This window comes from Sander lucioperca, chromosome 6 (genome assembly GCF_008315115.2).
Source record: "Sander lucioperca isolate FBNREF2018 chromosome 6, SLUC_FBN_1.2, whole genome shotgun sequence".
Taxonomy (NCBI): Eukaryota; Metazoa; Chordata; class Actinopteri; order Perciformes; family Percidae; genus Sander; species Sander lucioperca.
The window spans coordinates 20587715-20606650 of record NC_050178.1 but is presented as its reverse complement, the minus strand read 5'-3'; the positions used below and the strand labels follow the sequence as shown (position 1 = coordinate 20606650).

The following is an 18936-nucleotide window of genomic DNA, read 5'->3' as shown; positions in this document are numbered from 1 at the left end:
TAGCTGGCGGCTTTGTTGGTTTAGGGAACGTCTGGCGTTTCCCGTATCTCTGCTACAAGAATGGTGGAGGTAAGGCATTAACATACATCACATATTTACATATAGGGAAGATTTGCTTAAAAACATGCTCTATTTAGGGCTATTTCACAAAACCAAGATAAGGGATTAAACTGGGATTTCCCAGTTATCCTGGCTCAATTTAGCCTTGACTCGGTTTCACAAAAGCAGAGGCACCTCTAAGATACCATGGAGATTTATTCTGTACAGCTAGCCTGGTTCCGACCAGGCTAACAGCCAGGATTTATTAATCCTGGAGCCTTTTCTGATCACTCAGCAGTGGTTTTACCTTATTGTTATCAGCCTGCATTAAAAAACAACAGGTGCATATTGTTGTTCAGTTAAGTACTGTTATTTAAAGTTGTGACCATTCTTTTTTTATAATTCATGTGACATTGTTACTGTTATATTGCTGTATGAAGACTGCTGTTCATATTGTTAGAAGTTTGATGAATATATTACGGCAGTAATTAGAAAAGGCTGATAAAGTTGCCAAATGTGTTTTTAAATGAAGTCAGTTACTAAGGGCAATATATAAAGTGCTGTACATGTGTGTTTCTATAGTGGACCAATGCACCTTGAATTATTTTAGTTGATTTATTTTGTTTTGTATTCTTTAACAATAAATGATTCAATGAATTGGCATTCTTAGCACACAATTTGTGTTGTCCAGTAAACTGGGACTATAATTTGGGAGGATTGTACAATTTTAAGAACATATCCTAATTGTACAATCCTCCCAAATTATAGTCTTAGTTCACTGAACCAATAACTATATAGTGTAGACTACTGTACATTCATGTAACAACAGGGAGAGGACGCCTCAATGGTTTTTGACCTTATATTTTGCTGGGGGGGAAATAACTGATGAATATCACTCTGTTACGTTCATGTTTACAGTGTGCATTATATTTATCACTTAATTCTCTTTATAGCTTCTAGATTTTAGAGTGCAGTTTCTTCAGTGTTTTCTTTTCTATGCCCATATATACAAGGGAGCAAAGCATATAGTATGTAAAGAAGGAAACTCGGCCTAATAAAAAAAAACAAAAAAACGTGAGAAAAAGCGTGGCAGATAATAGCGGACCAACTGAATGATAGTCTAAAAATATACATTTACCAACTGCTGCTCTTAACTGAAACCATCCAATGAGTCACTTGTCATTTGCAAAAACAAAGTTGTACACTTTGCATTAAAAGCGGGCAGTGGAAGTTATATGACTTAGGTAATTTATATTTTAGCCCATGAGAGAGAGGGAGAAACGGAGTGAAAGAGACGTTTACGCATCATATTCTAGCATACTTCCACAAGAAGCTGCTGCTTCTCACTCTGTATAATGTATGAACAATGCGTAGTCTCCATTTTAGCATCAGTAAATCTGTGATCGACCTCGCGGTCTGTTAAGGAAAGCCGTGAACGTGCATCTATCCGAATTACTGATGCACAGAGTCAGGTCAAGTCTCGCTTTATCAGTTATCCTGGATTTATAAATTCTGCTTTTGTGAAACAGCCTCATGGTCTTCTTTGAATTCATGCTGATTGTTTTCACACCACCCAGGTGCATTTCTCATCCCCTACTTCATTTTCCTGTTTGGCGGAGGTCTGCCAGTCTTCTTCCTGGAGGTTGCCCTGGGTCAGTTCACCTCTGAGGGTGGCATCACCTGCTGGGAGAAGCTCTGCCCCATCTTTACTGGTATGTAGCCCCTCACCAATTAATTTAATTATTGTATAGTATTACATTTTGGGCAAACATAGTGCCTGTCATAACGTGAATGGTTTTAAAGGGGCTGTACTCGAAATACTGAGGAAAAAAAACAGTGGGATGGGATTGCCTCCAAAAGGCTCTCACAATACGTGAAATACCCACGTTTTTCAAGTGTGACTTCATTCTGTGCTCCCAACGCCATTACTTCACTATATCTTAACATAGCAAATATTTGTTTGATGCTATATTAATGTTCTGGATGTTGTGCACAGCCCCCCTGAAGAGCAGCAAAAAGAACGGTTGGTTGGGGTGGTGGGTGGATGGCAATTTCCCCCTCATCAACAGTGTCCCAGGTGTGTTTTTGTCTCATGGGGGCTCTTAGACCCTGCTCCTGGAAACCCCCTCACTTACCACCATGGAGACACAGTCTAATTTATAAAAAATGTGGTTTACATTCACAAGCAAACAGAACCAGTAAACGCATTAAGACCTAGCTGGAACTGGCATGGTAGGAGTACATTTAAGGGGTTAAACACCTGAATTTGGTCAAGTCATGGATGTTGAATATGGTCTGCAGACAGCTTTTAAAGTTGGCATAACTTAATTGCGACGGCATTATTTAAAGATATTTAAAATCTTGCAAATGTAGGGCACTTTGAGGAATTGAATAGCATAGTTTTCAGCCAGAGTGGCTAAAAGAAGCTCTAAGAAGGCACTGTACACTACCTGCTGGTGGTAGAGACAGAGCTAAAAAGGGAGAACATTGGCGTAACATTGGACAGAAACACGACTTGGTGGTATACTGTTCACTTATTGAATACTCACTTTATATCTCAGCCTGGTACAACGCCCTCACCATCAAACACAAAACAAAACTTTTCCGGATTATTAATCAGGCCAGCAAGACAACATGGCATGATGATGAGCCAACGCTCACTGGACCCTCAATGGGTCCGTATGATATTGTACGAAAATGAACGCACACCAAAACGTAGGATATCCTACGAAAGGAGACTGCTTAGGCTACAAAAAGTGAGTGTTACGCGGCGACGAAAGTTATTAGGGGTGTGCAGAAATATTGATTCACAGTCGAATCGCGATTCAACTCTACCGATTTCAAATTTGATTCATAGAATTCCAAAAATCGATTCAAATTTTTTTTTTTTTATTGTATGTCTACTGCAATTACATGGGAAAAGTAACTACATTTCGTTTTTTTAATCGAGAATCGTTTTTGAATCGAAAACTGATTTTTTTTTTTTAATCAAATCTTGAGCCTAAAAATCGATAACGAATCATGACATTTTCTGAATCGTGCACTCCTAAAAGTTATGTTTAGGCACCAAAATTACTAGTTAGGTTTAGGAAAAAGATCGTAGTTTGGAATTAAACACTCCCAAGGACCACACATTTCCTGGGTGAAAGTCTTTTGTTTTCCCTGGGAAGCGAACTCTGCTCCCCGGCTTTAAAGTCCTGTGTTTTATGGCCCAGCCATCAACTCCGACCTCCTCCCAGCAGCAGTCATTCGGGTGCATACAGCCAAAAAAAACCGTGGAATTCTTACGAGTTACGGTGTTTAACTTTTCGTAGTATATGAACGTATGGTTCATGAGAACAGGCTGGATGAGCACACAGCCCAGTGTCACAGCCTTTTTCCTGCCCAACTACTGGGTTTGAATTTTCCAGACCTCTGTTGCTTTTCACAGATGAATATCTGTGCAACATAAGGCTGAGTCACACCAGACTCTCCTCCAATCAGATGGCTGAGACCTTACCCTGCAACCGTTACCAGGCAACCTGGCTTGCACTGGTACACCAATACACTGAGGCCTCTATTCAGCGTTTACCTTCTCTAGCTCGCATATCCTCTCCTGTGAAAACCTTCTCACTCATAAGAATGCACATTTAGAGTTCCCATGTATTTCCTGACTCTATTACAGGTATCAAAGCGAGACGTGTTTTTTTTCCAGTCTCTTCTTTTTAGTCTTACTTCTACTCTCTCTTCCTTTCTTCCATCATATTTCTTCCCTCTCTTCCGTCCTAAGCTTCTCCACCTCTCCATTTACCTCATCAGTTGTTCTCACCTCCCTCCCTCCTACTGTTTGTTACCAGCTGATTAAGGTTAATGTATTATTCATAACTGTCAATTTTGCTCTCGGGGGGGGGGGGGGGGGGGTTATTATATATATCTTTTATTTATTTACTCACGCTGTTCTCACTTTCACATATACACATGTCCTTTCTTCCTTTCTTTCAGACACATCCCCCCCCCTCGTACACACACACACACACACACACACACAGCCGAGACGGTGTACAGCGTGTCCCAAATCACACGTTGCTACGGCAACAGTGCTGCAACACATCAGAAAGATGAAAGCGATAGAAAAGAAGCAGAGCAGCGAGATCTGAGGAGCTGTGAGATGGATTGATAAAGGAGAAAGGAAGGAGACTGAAGGAAATGAGGCGAGAATGAAAAAAATATTTAAAGCAAAAAAAGAGAGAGAGAGGGAGGAGGAATACCTTTTATATACCTTTCTTATGTGTTTGAAGCATGGTTTGGAAATATAAATGTGTAGTCTTGGCGTGCTAATATATCATTACGGATCTGAAGTGAAATAAGAAAGAGAGAAGACAAAGGAAATGGAGTCATGTGGTTCCGGACATCTGAATTGCTGCCCGCATCTCTGATTTTTCAAGCATTGGAAAGTGCCTCGTGTTGTGCTTATTAAAAACACTGAGTCAATCAGAGCTGTGCTGGTCCATTCCGAACCCTTCCAAAGAAAAGCATGACATTACGCGCTGATGGGATCAATGCAGGTTGTTGTCGACCTACAGAAATAACAACTCTTAAATCAGCATTTTTCTCAACAGAAAAACACTACGATGATGATATGCAGAGGGCCGATATACAGTCACTACTGATTGGTTAGGGCAAAACAACCCCTGTCCCAAACTGAGAGCGGCTAACACAACATGAACAACAATGTCAGACATGTATATATGGAATTCAGTCTAAATATCAGGCAACATATGATTAAGATGCCCCACATATAGCAACTGTTTCCACCAACATACAGGTATGTGCAGGAAGGAGCCCATAATGAATGGCATAGTAAATGCATAGAAAACACACTGGGCGACAGGTAGACAGTTATTAGTTGTCGCTTGGCAACTCCCAAAGTCAGGCTCTCAACATGTTCTTTCCAAAACAGTTTGTTCGTCACACTGCAATCCATGGTGGAGGTGAAAAGGCGGAGAGAAAAAATGCTACATTTGGATGGAAAGATGGTGAATGGAAAGCTGATGAAGCGGACTATAAAATAAGTGCTGCTCTCTCACTCAAAGCACATTGCACTTTATTATTTGCTTGTTTTTTTATTATAATTATTTCATATTGTTTTATTTTTTATTATTGCTTTGCTATTTTCATATTTATTTATCCCGATTGCACATGTCATGCCGGCGGTCCCGGGTCCCGTCTTAAACATCAAACATGTTTCGCTCAATTCAAAGAGAACAGCTGCTGTTGTGAACACGTAAAAGTCGAGTCCTGGAATATAATACGACCCACACATTTTCAAACAAAATGTCAAAAGAAAAATGTTATTCTGGCAAATAAAGTAATTCCATTAAGGGACTGGATCAGAGAGCAAATTGGTCAATAGCACACACTGTATGACTACATGATTTGATTATCTAAACTGGAACAGACTCTTGCATCTAACGTGCACAAATAGGTAATGGCGGAGACACACATTGTGATGTTTGAGCTGCAACTTATACAGAACTTTGCTGCTTGACTGCTAACAAAACCAAAGAAGAGAGAAGACATTACTCAGTCTTAGCTACACTGCATTGGCTCCCTGTGTCCTCTAGAATTGATTTTAAAGTCATACTTGTATACAAAGCTCTCGACGGCTTAAGACCGGCCTACATCACCGATTCTCTGCCGTCCTATGTTCCTTAACAAGCCCTTAGATCCTCTTCTGCAGATTTGTTTTAGGTACTTAAAACCACAAGAAAGAGAAAATTGCAGTTTTTTTTTTTTTTTTACATATACTCCTAAACTTTGGAACAGCCTCCCCAAAGATATTAGAGGCGTGCTCTGTTGAAAATTTTAAACTGCCCTTTAAAACATACATGTTCTACCAAAACCAGTTCCTTCTGAGGCTATTTTGCAGAGGCGCCTTCATTGTGTCCGGGGCTTAGCACCGCCCAAGACGATTGTGATTTGTTTATAGAAATGCCAATAAACCAGAGCACGTTACTCTCCCATCCCAGAATGCTGTGTGAACTAGCCAGACCCTCCTCCGCAGCGCTGTGGAGGAAGGTCTGGCAATGTGAGACTACCCTGACACTAAACAATATTACAGACAACTATTTCTTCTCAATCCTCCAAAGATACTTTATTCTTCCAGATTCCTCTGGGAATCATCATGTGTGAAGTGCAACGCTTTATTTTTTACAGTGGTAATGTGCGTTTAAAGGATCGGTTGTAAATGTAAACAGACGGAGCGAGGTCAGCCGAGGTCAGCGGTGAGCAGGAGAGATGACATCATGGAGGCGGACGCAACTGTTTGTTTGATCAGCACTTGTGTGTGTGTGTGTGTGAGCTGCACATTATCTGAGTGAATAAAAGGACATGATCCTATGGTGAAATAGTTCATACACACAGAGACACACTCTAAAATTCATGCGGACAGTTCACAAAGACCAACGTGCACACGCACACACACACAGATGGCCAATGACATTGAAGGACATTAATTTGGATGAGTGGGCTCTGTCGGCAATGTGTGCTGACACACACACACACACACACACACACACAAGTCTGTACTAATATACTTATAAGGACCACAATCATTACTTAACCTCTAACCTAAAACCTAATCCATGTCCAAATCTTGACCCAAATCCCAACTCCTACACCTGTTTCTCCCATTTTCTTATCCTTATATCCTTGTGTAGTAGAAACACAGGAACACAAACACACACAGCCCGGATCCTGTGTTTACCACCAGCACTATCTCAAGGCTAGATAATGCCATTGAAGGTTAAAACCACTAAAACATGATTGCTGTAGACCTAGATCTTGAACCTAGTACTGTCACGTCCTGCTTTATGGCCAGTCAAAATCCAGCACTAAAAACCTTACTGTTAATCAAAATGTGACACTACAGGGACTAATATGATGAAAATTGTTCTTGTTTTTTGAAGGAATTGACAATGTCAGTCAGCAATCATTCACATGTGGACATAGGGAAATGCCCTAAATTCCAGATGTTGTATTTTTACATAGAAATGGCATATGTTATTTAAAAGAGGGTTCAGTTTAGGTTTTTATGTACTTTTATATAAACAAATGTCTTTTGCCATCTTTTCTGCTATGTGGCCATTTCACTGGACTGTTGACGTCTTCTTGTATCATCACTTTGACCCCTCTCCCATTCTCCAGGTATTGGTTATGCCTCAGTCGTGATCGTGTCCCTACTGAATATCTACTACATTGTCATCCTGGCCTGGGGCCTCTACTACCTGTTCCAGGTAGGTTTGGAAAAAAGAAACTCTGATGGCAATAAAAAAAAAACTTTCATTTATTTTCTCTCATTTCCCTCATAAATGACTTCCATTGTAGAAATACTGAAGGATTTTTGTCCTGTGTGACTTCTGATTCTCGACCCTCTACGTACTCACTCGCTGGAATGTCAGTCTTGTAGAAACACTTCTGGTAGAATTTTTTGAGTGTCTGGAGTAAAATGAATAGTTCATCGAAGTAAATCATAATTTCTTACCAGCCCATGAACATAATGTAAGCCAAGGTTGGTTCATATAAAAACTACTTTTGAATTTGCACATAAATGAAAAAGGGAGAGTGTAAATGTGTGTGTATACAGTACATACCTGTATGTGTAGGTGTGTTTTTGTGTATAAGGTCATAGCATCAAGTTTCAAATCAATAACTTCACAGCTTATCATACCTCACCGTTGATTCCACTGGTGCTGCGTCTGTAGTCCTCCGCTGGCTGAGCATTTTTGGGACAGATGGCATCAAATGACGGGCTGGGAGTTGTAATTCCACTATTTAGGCACTATGTTTAATTTGCTTCAAAGCCCGGTGCACTTCCTGAGGGCCTGATGGAAATGCTCTGATTAGCCCCCTTAAAGATGTTGGTTAACTGCACAGGCGAACATTCAGTATGTTCACTAGGGACGTGCGTCAGTGCTAGCTGGGCCAGGCGTTCACGTAATTGCGTTGAAAATGTTTCGGGCCTTACCCCCAATTTCCACCAGTTGCGGAACGGCTCCGGAACGGCGGCGGAGTCAATAGGTTTCCATTAAAGTCAATGTGTGTATTTCCACTGACTGCGGAACGGCTGCGTTCCAACTGCGTCCCAGCTCCGGCGGTCCGCAGCCCTCCGGAGCAGATACGCAGAGCTTCTATTTTTGCCGGACGCCGGAGAGCTCCGCAGCAATTCAGCACAATTCAGATTGTGCGGGACAGGAAATTGAGCACAGAAAAAACAAAATAAAACATCCGGTTAATTTTCGAAATAAAATAAACCGTGCTCACGGCGGATCATATTTCCCTGCACTACACCTTGAAAACACAGCACAGAGTTGTTTCCCCTCTACTCCTCTGGATGGAAACAAACTGTTGTTGGTTTTGTGGTTCTGTTCTACGTGAATTCGCGAGATCTCGTGGGTCCTCGTGACTTCAGCTGTCAGTCATGGCCGCAGCCGTACTGCAACAAATCCGGACCTGGTGGGTATTGACGGACGGCAGAGCACGGAGCTGTTCGCAGCGGAGCCGTTCCGCAGCCGTTTCGCAACCGGTGGAAATTAGGAGTTAGAGTGTATTACACTTAGGCCATGTCAACCTACCTTAGACAAAAAGAGAAGCTGTACTCAATGATTTCAAACAATTAAAACTTGAGTGGTGCAAGCATGGCACAAAGCTAAGTTGTCCTCTAATGTAACTCCTGTTTTTTGTATGTGTTTCAGTGTTTTCAGCCGGAGCTGCCCTGGGCCAAGTGCAATCAGTCCTGGAACACCGATCGCTGCATTGAGGACACCTACCGCAAGAACAAATCCCTATGGCTGGCCGCCAACGCCACCAACTTCACCTCCCCCGTCACCGAGTTCTGGGAGTGAGTTACATAAGAGCACACATGCATGAATGCTCACTTGCATAACTACACGTTTTCATGTTATGTCATGTAATGTGTCATGGTTAGTTACATTCTATATGTCTTCTAAATGGTAACCTACAACTTTATGTAGGCCAAGACAGACATTAAGGAACCATAATACAGAGGCTTTGTTTTAGCTTTGATTTGATTGGCTGGCAGTCGGAGAGACTAATAAAGGGAAACGGACGAATACCAAAGACTGCAGGGTTGTTAGATTTTATTATCTCAAACATTTAGCAGGCAGTGTGGTTGAAGACCCCCGCCAAAGACAACCTTTTCAGTTGTCGAAAGGACACGGGAAGCTCAAACATCAGTAATTTGGTCAAAAACGCCCACTTGATTAACCTGAAATTGGTGTAATTGTCTTTTTGTCAACATGTCATGAAGTGCTGTGATTGAGTTGCACAGATGGACCCACACATTTACAGAGCTTTCCTTTTATGTTTCAGACATAATGTGCTGGGTATCACCAGTGGTATAGAGGATATTGGTCCTGTTAAATGGGACCTGGCTCTGTGTTTACTGCTCGTCTGGGTCATCTGCTTCTTCTGCATCTGGAAGGGAGTCAAGTCTACTGGCAAGGTAAATATATGTTTCTGTTATCCTATACTATCCTGTATTTTTTGTTTTTATGACTAGAGCCGTAGGATTGGTTACCAAAACCTGGTGCCAATATGGCCCCAGTTCCTTAACAACCAGTATCTACTGGACCAAATGACAACCCAGATTTCAGTGCCTCATTGCGGTGCTACTTAAATGCCTGTGCTGCTGTCATTTCGTGCTCTTTAAATTATCGGTTCAGGCAACGTTTAGGCACCGGAACCATTTTAAAAGTATCATTTTAGCACTGGTATCGGAAAAAAACCCAAATGCTACCCAACCCTAGACAGCCCGGGCCGGAGGCATTATGTTTTTGGGTTGTCCGTCTGTCACTCCCATTCTCATGAACGCAATATCTTAGGGAACGCCTTGGAGGGAAATTCTTCAAATGTGGCACAAACAACCACTTTGGGTAAGGTCACTGTGACCTCACAAATTGTGTTTTTGGCCATAACTCAAGAATTCCTATGCTTATTATGACAACATTTCACACATATGTCTGATACGATAAAATGATGGTGTGATGACATTTTATTTACAAAAGGTCAACTTGACTGTGACATCAAAGAAACACTTTTCATTATTCAACGCCGTAACTCAGGAACAGAAGGGAGGACATTAAGTCGGATACTGTACAGGTGACACTAATCTTAGGTGCCCCACCTTGAAACTGTGGTGATTGTCTTCGGTGCTGCCAGGTTGAAGATGTGTGTTAAGCGTCCATTTTACACAAAACATAGGCTTAATATATTTTATTGAATTGCTTTACAGTCTTCACTAAATATATTATATGAGTCTGGACAGACATCAATGTAAACTGCAACTTGACTGGTTGGTGGAGGCAAACAACCTCAAGGCGGTAGTTCTAGTTTATTACAGATTGTGTTTTGCATTGTTAATTTAGAGGAACGAGATAAAGTTCCTCTTGAGCTCGCTGAACTTAAAATAAATGCAAGAACTGACTCGTTTACTTGTATTATTGCTGAATCATAATGACTGCCAGAAACCATGACAGGGTGATTCTCATGTGACTCTTTCACACATTTTGTTTTTAGGTCTTACCAAGAGAACAATAAGGGCTATGTTCAAACTTAGTGCAGAGAAATGCAAGATTTTCTGAAGGCCTGGATGGGCTGTTTAATCAATTGAATAATCTTGTTTTAGCCCTTACATCAAAATAATGTAAAAAAAAACGACAACAATAGCAAGGTCATTAATTAGACAAGGTTGTACAAACATTTATGTGGCAGTAGTTCCTCTTTTTCTAGGAGGAAGAATAGAATACTGTTAGGGCAACATTTGGGTACACTCTGCTGTTGTATTTTCTCACAAAAAAAATATATCACCTGATTTTTAAGACTTCAAGACAGAGCAAGGGTTGAAAGTACTCAGATGTACTGTATAAGTTAAACAGTAAAGATATTTTACAGTTGAAAACACACTTGCTTGTCAGTGCTCTCAGCTGGATAAACTACTAATATGTAATGGACACAATTGTTAAAATCCCGAACATATCTGTACTGCAACTTTTTGTCATTTATTGCCTAATATACTGTGTACTGTATGCAGTATATATTTCAGTTTAACGGCTTAACAAGAAAAAAATTTATGGGGGGGGGATTCTGCAGTGGCTACCTTGTTTGTTTGTTTGTATAGTCTTGCAGGATGGATGTACCCTTGGATAAATGCATAAAGGGAACATTTCAGACCTTGTTCAATTGCTGCTACAACAACATCAACAACTCACCCGAGACCAGAGGCAGCTCCATCAATCCTAGACTGCTTTTTATATAACCTCAACACTATTTATTGATTGGTCTGGCCTGACGCATGCTCTCTGGTAGCTCCAAGTTGTAACTCTTGTAATAAAGTCACTCTGGCAAGGCCAAATGTGGTCACTGTTTTCCAAATAACAGAAACTGATACACTGCTATTGATCTAAGGGACAGCCTGTGGTCTTGGTCATAAGCCAAGAAGAGTTCACACATTTATCAAATAAAATTCCCTGTAATGACATTAAGGATAGCTAGTAGACCAAATAACAAACATGACATTTATGTCATGGCCAAAGCAAAACATATTTGAAACTCAAGTTCCAACTAATAGCCTTCCTCTGTAGAATAATACAAACTTGAGGAGTGTTTCCATAATGGGTGACTTTGCTTTTCTGCATTGTGATCTCCCTAAGGTGGTCTACATCACAGCCACGTTCCCATTTGTCATGCTCATCGTGCTGTTGATTCGTGGCGTAACACTGCCCGGTGCTGCTGCGGGCATCAAGTTCTACCTGTACCCTGACCTCGCTCGTCTGAAGGACCCAGAGGTAGGTGCCCCTGTGCTGTCTGAGTGAGAAAACCCCATCATTCTTCTTCAGGTATAGTTTAGTCACAACAGAATTACTGCACTAGATTTTCTACCCGACTTCCCTAGTCCATATTAGTGTTACCCACAACTTAAGGCATTTTCACACCTATAGTTTGTTTGCTCTAGTCCAAATCAGTTAATGAGCCTTGGAACGTTTTCCTCTTTTGGTTTTGTTACCCACGGAGAAAAAGTGTACCAAAATGAGTCATTACAAATCACACAAGAACGTTCACTCCGCTTATCAGTCAGATGTGTTTGGGGCAGGAGCAAGAAAGTAAATACAGGAAGAAGGTCCTGTGTTCTGGACTAGTGCGTATTTCTTCCATCTCCATGGTCAAACCAGCTAATTTCATTTAAATCATTTTTCAGACATTGTTTCGCGAGCGACACTACTATCACTATGACCGTCACATTGCTCTGTCTCCAACTTTGACCAGGGAAATACGAGGTTCAGTGCTGCTTCTGTTTGCTGCTCTGCCGTATCATAGATTGCAAAGCACACCTGACACATAGTTGGTGCGGTTCGAGGTCGGGTCGTTATCACCACAAACAAACCGCTCCAGAGTTAGTTTGAAAGTGTATCGAGACCACCTCATCAAGGTGGTCTCAGTATGCTTGTTTAGTCTGCTTTTGGTTCATATTTGAGTGTGATTGCTGCGTTCTCACCTGTCCAAATGAACCGCACCAAGGGGGTAAACTCTAGTGTGCTTCAACTGTACTAAATGAGGCAGGTACCCAAATCCTAACCCTAACCCGCCCCTCTAGCTTCTTGCTTCTCTATGCATGCCCTGTGCTTCCCATCATCAGCAGGCCTCAGCCTTTCTTTCCCCACTCTCGCCCCCTACTTGACAGGTGTGGATTGATGCCGGCACCCAGATCTTCTTCTCCTATGCCATCTGTTTGGGCGCCATGACATCCTTGGGGAGCTACAACAAGTACAAATACAATTGCTACAGGTGAGGAATCAGTTTTCAGTGAGGGGGTTAGCGGTAGTGGAGAGAGGGAAGTGAAGGGATCCTTGTGTGTTCATTAACAAATCCTCCTCATGACATATGTGTGACATAGGGACTGTTTGCTGCTGGGAGCCCTCAACAGTGGTACCAGTTTTGTGTCTGGCTTCGCAATATTTTCCGTCCTGGGCTTCATGGCACAAGAGCAAGGGGTGGACATTGCTGATGTGGCAGAGTCAGGTACGAGGGTTCTGTAAAGGTGGCAGTGATGGTGGGCGCTGCTTCCTGGATAACAAATTAAACAACAGTAATTGCAAAGAAAAACCGCAACGAATCCCTAAAGAGAATTAGCCAATATGTTTATTTTTAGACTTGAATGGTAACTTAGTATTAAATAGATTTAAATGGATTTCAAATGACGGCAATCGGAATATGGAAGTTTCCGCAATCAAACACTACTTGACAAAAGCAGAATGTGAGAAAATATTAACATATTTGATCGGTTTGTTAGCGCATCATTCAAGTAAAGCAAGTTAGTATAGATTAGGGCTAAGATAGAGATGTTGTAAAAATGATTTAGTTTTTGAAAAGAGAGACATTAAAAAATAAGCTAGAATTTACCCTTAGAACTAGCTGTGTGCATCTTGTGCCAGAAGCTTTAACATGCTATCACAGTTCTGGTCCTGAAAGGTTCCTACATGTGACAAACTGACGTCACCATTGCTGTGGCTCGTATCTATTTGAGTGCCAAATCGGCATATGGGGTTATTAGTTGTTGTTTTTTTTTTCTTTAACTGGCAACTTCATCTTTTTGTAATTTATGTCAGGGCCCACAGCCATGAAATAACTAACCAAATCACAAAACTCCATGGTAAACATGAACTACTTAACATTTCAGCAAAGTAAGAAAAGACAGTTACATAACATGAGTATTCATGATCACATTTCCATGGACTTGAACTATATCTATTACATTATATAGCGTTAGCTTATGCCATTTTACAAAAACTCTGACGCTGCAAATGCAACTTTTGTTTTTGTGAGGAGACAATGTTAGCCCAGTTTAAGCTGGACGTCATGCTTGCTTTTCCGAATCACAAAATGATTTCATTTAAGCTTGTTTTTCACGTCACAAAGCAGATACAAATTGCTGTTGGCTTGTTCTTTTTTTTTCTAGAGCCACTATTGGGCCTTGTTTGGAAAGTTTGAATCTCCTCTTTTTTGGATTTTACCTGCTTCTGTTACACCCTTAAGACATAAGTCATCTTGTTTGACGCACACACAAACTTGAAACTTTCATTTTTGCTTATTACAGAACAATGATGTTGTTAGCGTCGAATTCTTTTGTGAAACCTAGGCTTCATCTATTGCCCCGAGATTATCCAGTTTAACAAAATGAAATTTTGATTAGACTTTAAACACTGTCCATGCTGCCAGCCCAGTCGATACGAATATTGGACAATTCTATAGTCTCCAATTTGAGTCCAGTGCCAAATTAATTTTTAGCAGAATTATCCAGTATCAACGTTGTGTTTGGCGAGTGGGTTGGTGTTCCTCAGGTGACCAAAGATTAGAAGAGTATATCAGAGGAACTAGACACAGCAACATGTCACTCAAACGTCACAATAGAAATAGAAGGTTAGTCTGGGGTTAGCACTATTGGAATATCATATTATGGACAGACAAATCACAGTTCAAACATCTGCACACTGCAGAGGGCCCAAAGAAAACCTCAATATTTAGAGCCAATTGCACCGTTGTGCAGCTGCTAATCAAGAGGTAATTTTCCAGCTTGAAAAAGAGTGTCCATGTGCTGTGAGCCTAAGAATAGATTTACCGAACATTTGGGAACATCACAAGTAAGCCTGCCTTAACTGCGACTGCTTGTTTCTGATGTACCTGACATAGGAATGAAAATTATCAGCATGAGAGTGCAGTATAAGCACACATGCGACGGCTTCTGTAGACCCACGACTATACTAAAAAAGAAAAGAAATAAAAAAACGTAGGTTTTAATAAGTAGTATTTTATGTTTTATTTGACGGTCAAGTTATGATTTATCACACTGTTTGATGTGGATCTCATGAGTTAAAGGGTAACTTGTTCTTTTTTTCAACCTGGATTCTTGGTATCCTTGGACAATCTCTGAAATTGGTCCAGTATTAAGCAAGACCGCTGCAGTCGGCAGTGGCGAAACTAGCTACAATCAAAGTTATTGGGCAATTGCGTACCTTCAATTTACGTCCATAAAATCACTTGTTTTGCGACTGACAGACTCAGATTGTAATTCTAAGTGTCTGACAACATTATGGAAAGGTTCCCTAGAGAGATAGACCTTTCTGTTAAAGAGTAAGATCCTTTTTGTTTAACAAGAAATCCCCAAAATTGCTAACTGTCAAAAGCCGTCTTGGTTCGTCTTTCCACTGTTCGAACAATCCCCACTCTAGTGTGGTTGAAATAAACCCTTGACTCACCCATTTACATGTGAAAAAATGCTGGCACTATACCAGTAAAAGTATTGTTTATGGAGTTAATAAAGTCTGGTGAGTTTGGTGATGGCAATTTCAGGGCGGTTTCTAAGGATACTCTTACTTACTCTTTAATAAAAAAGTCCGTCTCTGCAGGGATCCTTTCCATAATGTTGTCAGACACTTAGAATAATAATCCAAGCCTGTAGTGGCAAAAACAGCACTTTTAGTAAACAAAATTGACGATGCACACGCCCTATGTGATTACAATGCAGCCCGGTTCGCTGTCTGCCGGATACAGCGTTCTCCCTCGATACTGGACCAATTTCAAAGATTTTTGTTCACATTAGTCACTTAGACACCAATGCATGAGAAAATCGAGTCCAGGTTAAAAAAAAAAAAAGAAATTAATTACTTTTTTGAAAAATTTGATTAACTGCTAGAATTTCCCATCTCAGGAAATGGAAGTTGGTACTATTTTTTCGAGTCAACACGGTGTTTGGTTGGATGCCTTGTCATAATTTGCAAAAAAACAAAAAACTGAACATACTTTAGTAACTTGCTATCAGTTGCAATACTGTATTGCTGTCACGGCTGTTTCCTTGTTTCTTAACTTCTGTTTTACAGTTCCCAATTTAGCATCAATGTCAAATTACACTGCAGAAAAAAAAGCCTCTGCCATCTGCTGCTATGTTGCTGTGGCCATTTTGTATTCCTGATAGAGACGATCATTCTTAATTCAGTCAGGGATGCAAAATGGCTAGAGTGACGTAGGTGTTGATATACTTAAACACTAAATATTTTGAGAAACCAAGATGCACTTGATTTACCTTTTCTAGCAGTTGATTGTCTTTCAGCTGCCTGGAAAGGTGAATCAAGCAAAATTAGGTTAAATATATCATTACATTTCTTTGTTTACTGCGATCTACGGTATTTTTGTTTACTCCACACAACATATAAAATTAGTACATGCTGTACATGCTTCTCGACTTCTTATGACTTACTTCCACAGAGATGCAGTTACACGATACTAATAATTTACATCACATGTTATACTCTACATGTTCTTTGTTATTGTTCTGTTTTCCATTATTATAAGTTTTCCTTGTAATATGTCATTTTCAATGTTTTGAAATGGTGTCATTTGTTAACTGCATAAGTAATGTTTTCAAATGAAGTAACAGGTAAGTAAAGATGTGTGTTAGACATACTTAATCCCTATTTATTGACAACACCTAGCTGCATTCAAATACATAACACATAAACATTTATTTTCAGTGTTGTAGCCCAGGTTTGATCATGCATTCATATCCAGTTTTGCATCTCCAATGTTCGGTTTTTTTTCTTCCCACAGGGAGGCAGATCAGATGAGCTTACCGTGATACTAATGTTGCCTCCCCCCCATCCCCCTCTGTCTGCTCTCACCCTCCCCCACCTCCCATCCCTTCTCCTCTGTAGGCCCAGGTCTGGCGTTCATTGCCTACCCTAAAGCTGTTTCCATGATGCCCTTTCCTACAGTCTGGGCAATTCTCTTCTTCATTATGCTGCTGCTGTTGGGCCTCGACAGTCAGGTGAGCAGAAACATGAAACAACTTTCACACATTTACAGCTGTTGGAGCTGCAGGAGCCTGGGTGCTAAGGGATGTGGTGATAACACTCATGGCTGTTATTGAGGTTCACATGAGCAACACACTGCAGTAGAAGCCTGTGCACAAACATTAAGGGTGTTTAAACAAGCCTCCTGCAGCATATTTTTATTTTCTGAAAATGTGTGTTTCTGTGTATTTTGAAGCATACAAACAGATTTTTCTTTTTTTCTAATAAACCAAAGTCTGATTAACATACATGAAGAAACCAACGTGCATCATACCAACATACTGGCAGATTTACAGATGCAAGAAAAAAGAATTTCTGACATTGTATCTTACCTTACATTTACAAAAATACTCGGTCACCTCACCTCCACTAATCCGCAGTCTTCAAGTGCAGAAATTAACATTGGCACTGACGTGTTAGTGGATCTGTATCCATCTTATTTTATATTTTTGATAACACCACTGTCTCTGTGTCCCCCTGCAGTTTGTGGAGGTGGAAGGGCAGATCACATCACTGGTGGATCTGTATCCGTCCTTCCTAAGGAAGGGTTACCGCAGAGAGATCTTCATCGCTATCATATGCTGCATCAGCTACCTGCTTGGACTTACCATGGTTACCAAGGTAACAACACCAAGCCACAGAGACAGAGCGCATTGTGTCATACTCTGAAAGCCACGCCCACCGGAGGGGAAAACAATCTGCGCCACAATATGCAACCAAGTGCCTGTAGCTAACTAAAGGCATCCGATTTACAAATGTCAAAGGATTATTTTAGCACCCATTGTCTAGTTAGCTGTTAGTAAGCTAATGTTAGCGAGTTAAGGCACTTGCAAACATAATAGTAAGCTTAACTTACAGAATTATAGTTAGCCTAACACTGACAATTGGATATTTAACTTGGTAACAAAATGCTTGCTGCAAACTAACATTGGGCATGTCGTTAGGTTAGGGTCTCTCCTTTCCTCACGTCTGTATCCACTTTTGTCTTCCTAAAAGCTCAGTTTTTCGATTTGACAGCGTATAAAAACTTAAGTTGTGGGTTCTTTACCATGTTGGTAATGCATCTTACCACACAGCAGCTTTTAGGCATTTTTCTGTTGTTTGCTAGCAGACGGAATTGACAAAGAGACACATTAACTTTATGCAATATAAGTCAATCGAGAGCGAGGAGTTGTTTTCCCCATCCGGTGTGGGCGGGACAAAAAAATTGTTCTGTCTCTATTAAAGGACAAATCAGCAAAATGAACCTAGGGGTTACGAACATGTGTACGGAGTTTGATGTTCTCTGGGATATGTTTTCATGCTAATCAAATGTGACCAGGTTTATCGCTAATTAGCTTATAACACTAGCCGTAGGGGCACGGGTAAAATAAAAAGAAATCGCTATTTCTACACCACTAACAAGGCTCAAAATAGCACCACACTTCCACGGTAGCATAATGAGGGTCCTTACATGTAAACCAAAGCATTGAGAACTTTCTAAGTGTACAGACAGTTTATTAAAAAGATAGTTTAGAAAGACAGTACCGTTTACGTATACAGGCGGGTCCCACCTTGGGAAAACAGTCACGACCAGTCGAATGACGAACGCCATTACCATGCACACAGCACATGTTGATATTGTATACTATGGCTGCTGGCCTCATTTCCAACAGCTCAATACTCCAGGGACAACAGTGTTCATGCAGCTATTAAGTGTCGGTCTCTGGGGAGATGACAGGGGGCTATTTATACTGTCAAGTCATGAGAACTTCCCATCAAACCTCTGGTATTAATAGATACTGTAGACCTGACTTAGCTTTTTCCAAATCTTCCTCTTCTTACTCCTTCTATCCTATTTCTGTCTCTTGTCTGTTTTCCCCTGTTTCTCATCATGTCTTATTCCGGTCCTTCATCTCCTCTCACTCGCTTCTCTCCTCTTTCTCTAGAATTATTCTGCCTTGTTCTCTCCTCTGTCAAACTTTTTGCTTCTCAAACCTTCTTCCTGCTTGCGTCCCCC

At 40.8% G+C, this 18936-nt stretch overlaps 1 protein-coding gene across 1 annotated transcript in view; it reads left to right on the top strand.

The window, feature by feature from the left end:
* LOC116034585 (sodium- and chloride-dependent taurine transporter-like) overlaps positions 1 to 18936 on the top strand; it is a 47550-nt gene that overhangs the window by 16645 nt on the left and 11969 nt on the right. The window contains exons 2-11 of the mRNA XM_031277292.2: positions 1 to 69; positions 1617 to 1751; positions 7225 to 7313; positions 8772 to 8917; positions 9409 to 9541; positions 11748 to 11882; positions 12776 to 12879; positions 12989 to 13113; positions 16800 to 16912; positions 17421 to 17558. The exon at positions 1 to 69 is cut by the window's left edge and continues 161 nt beyond it. Of these exons, the coding sequence (XP_031133152.1) occupies positions 1 to 69; positions 1617 to 1751; positions 7225 to 7313; positions 8772 to 8917; positions 9409 to 9541; positions 11748 to 11882; positions 12776 to 12879; positions 12989 to 13113; positions 16800 to 16912; positions 17421 to 17558 (1187 nt within the window). The remainder of the gene's footprint in view (positions 70 to 1616; positions 1752 to 7224; positions 7314 to 8771; positions 8918 to 9408; positions 9542 to 11747; positions 11883 to 12775; positions 12880 to 12988; positions 13114 to 16799; positions 16913 to 17420; positions 17559 to 18936) is intronic.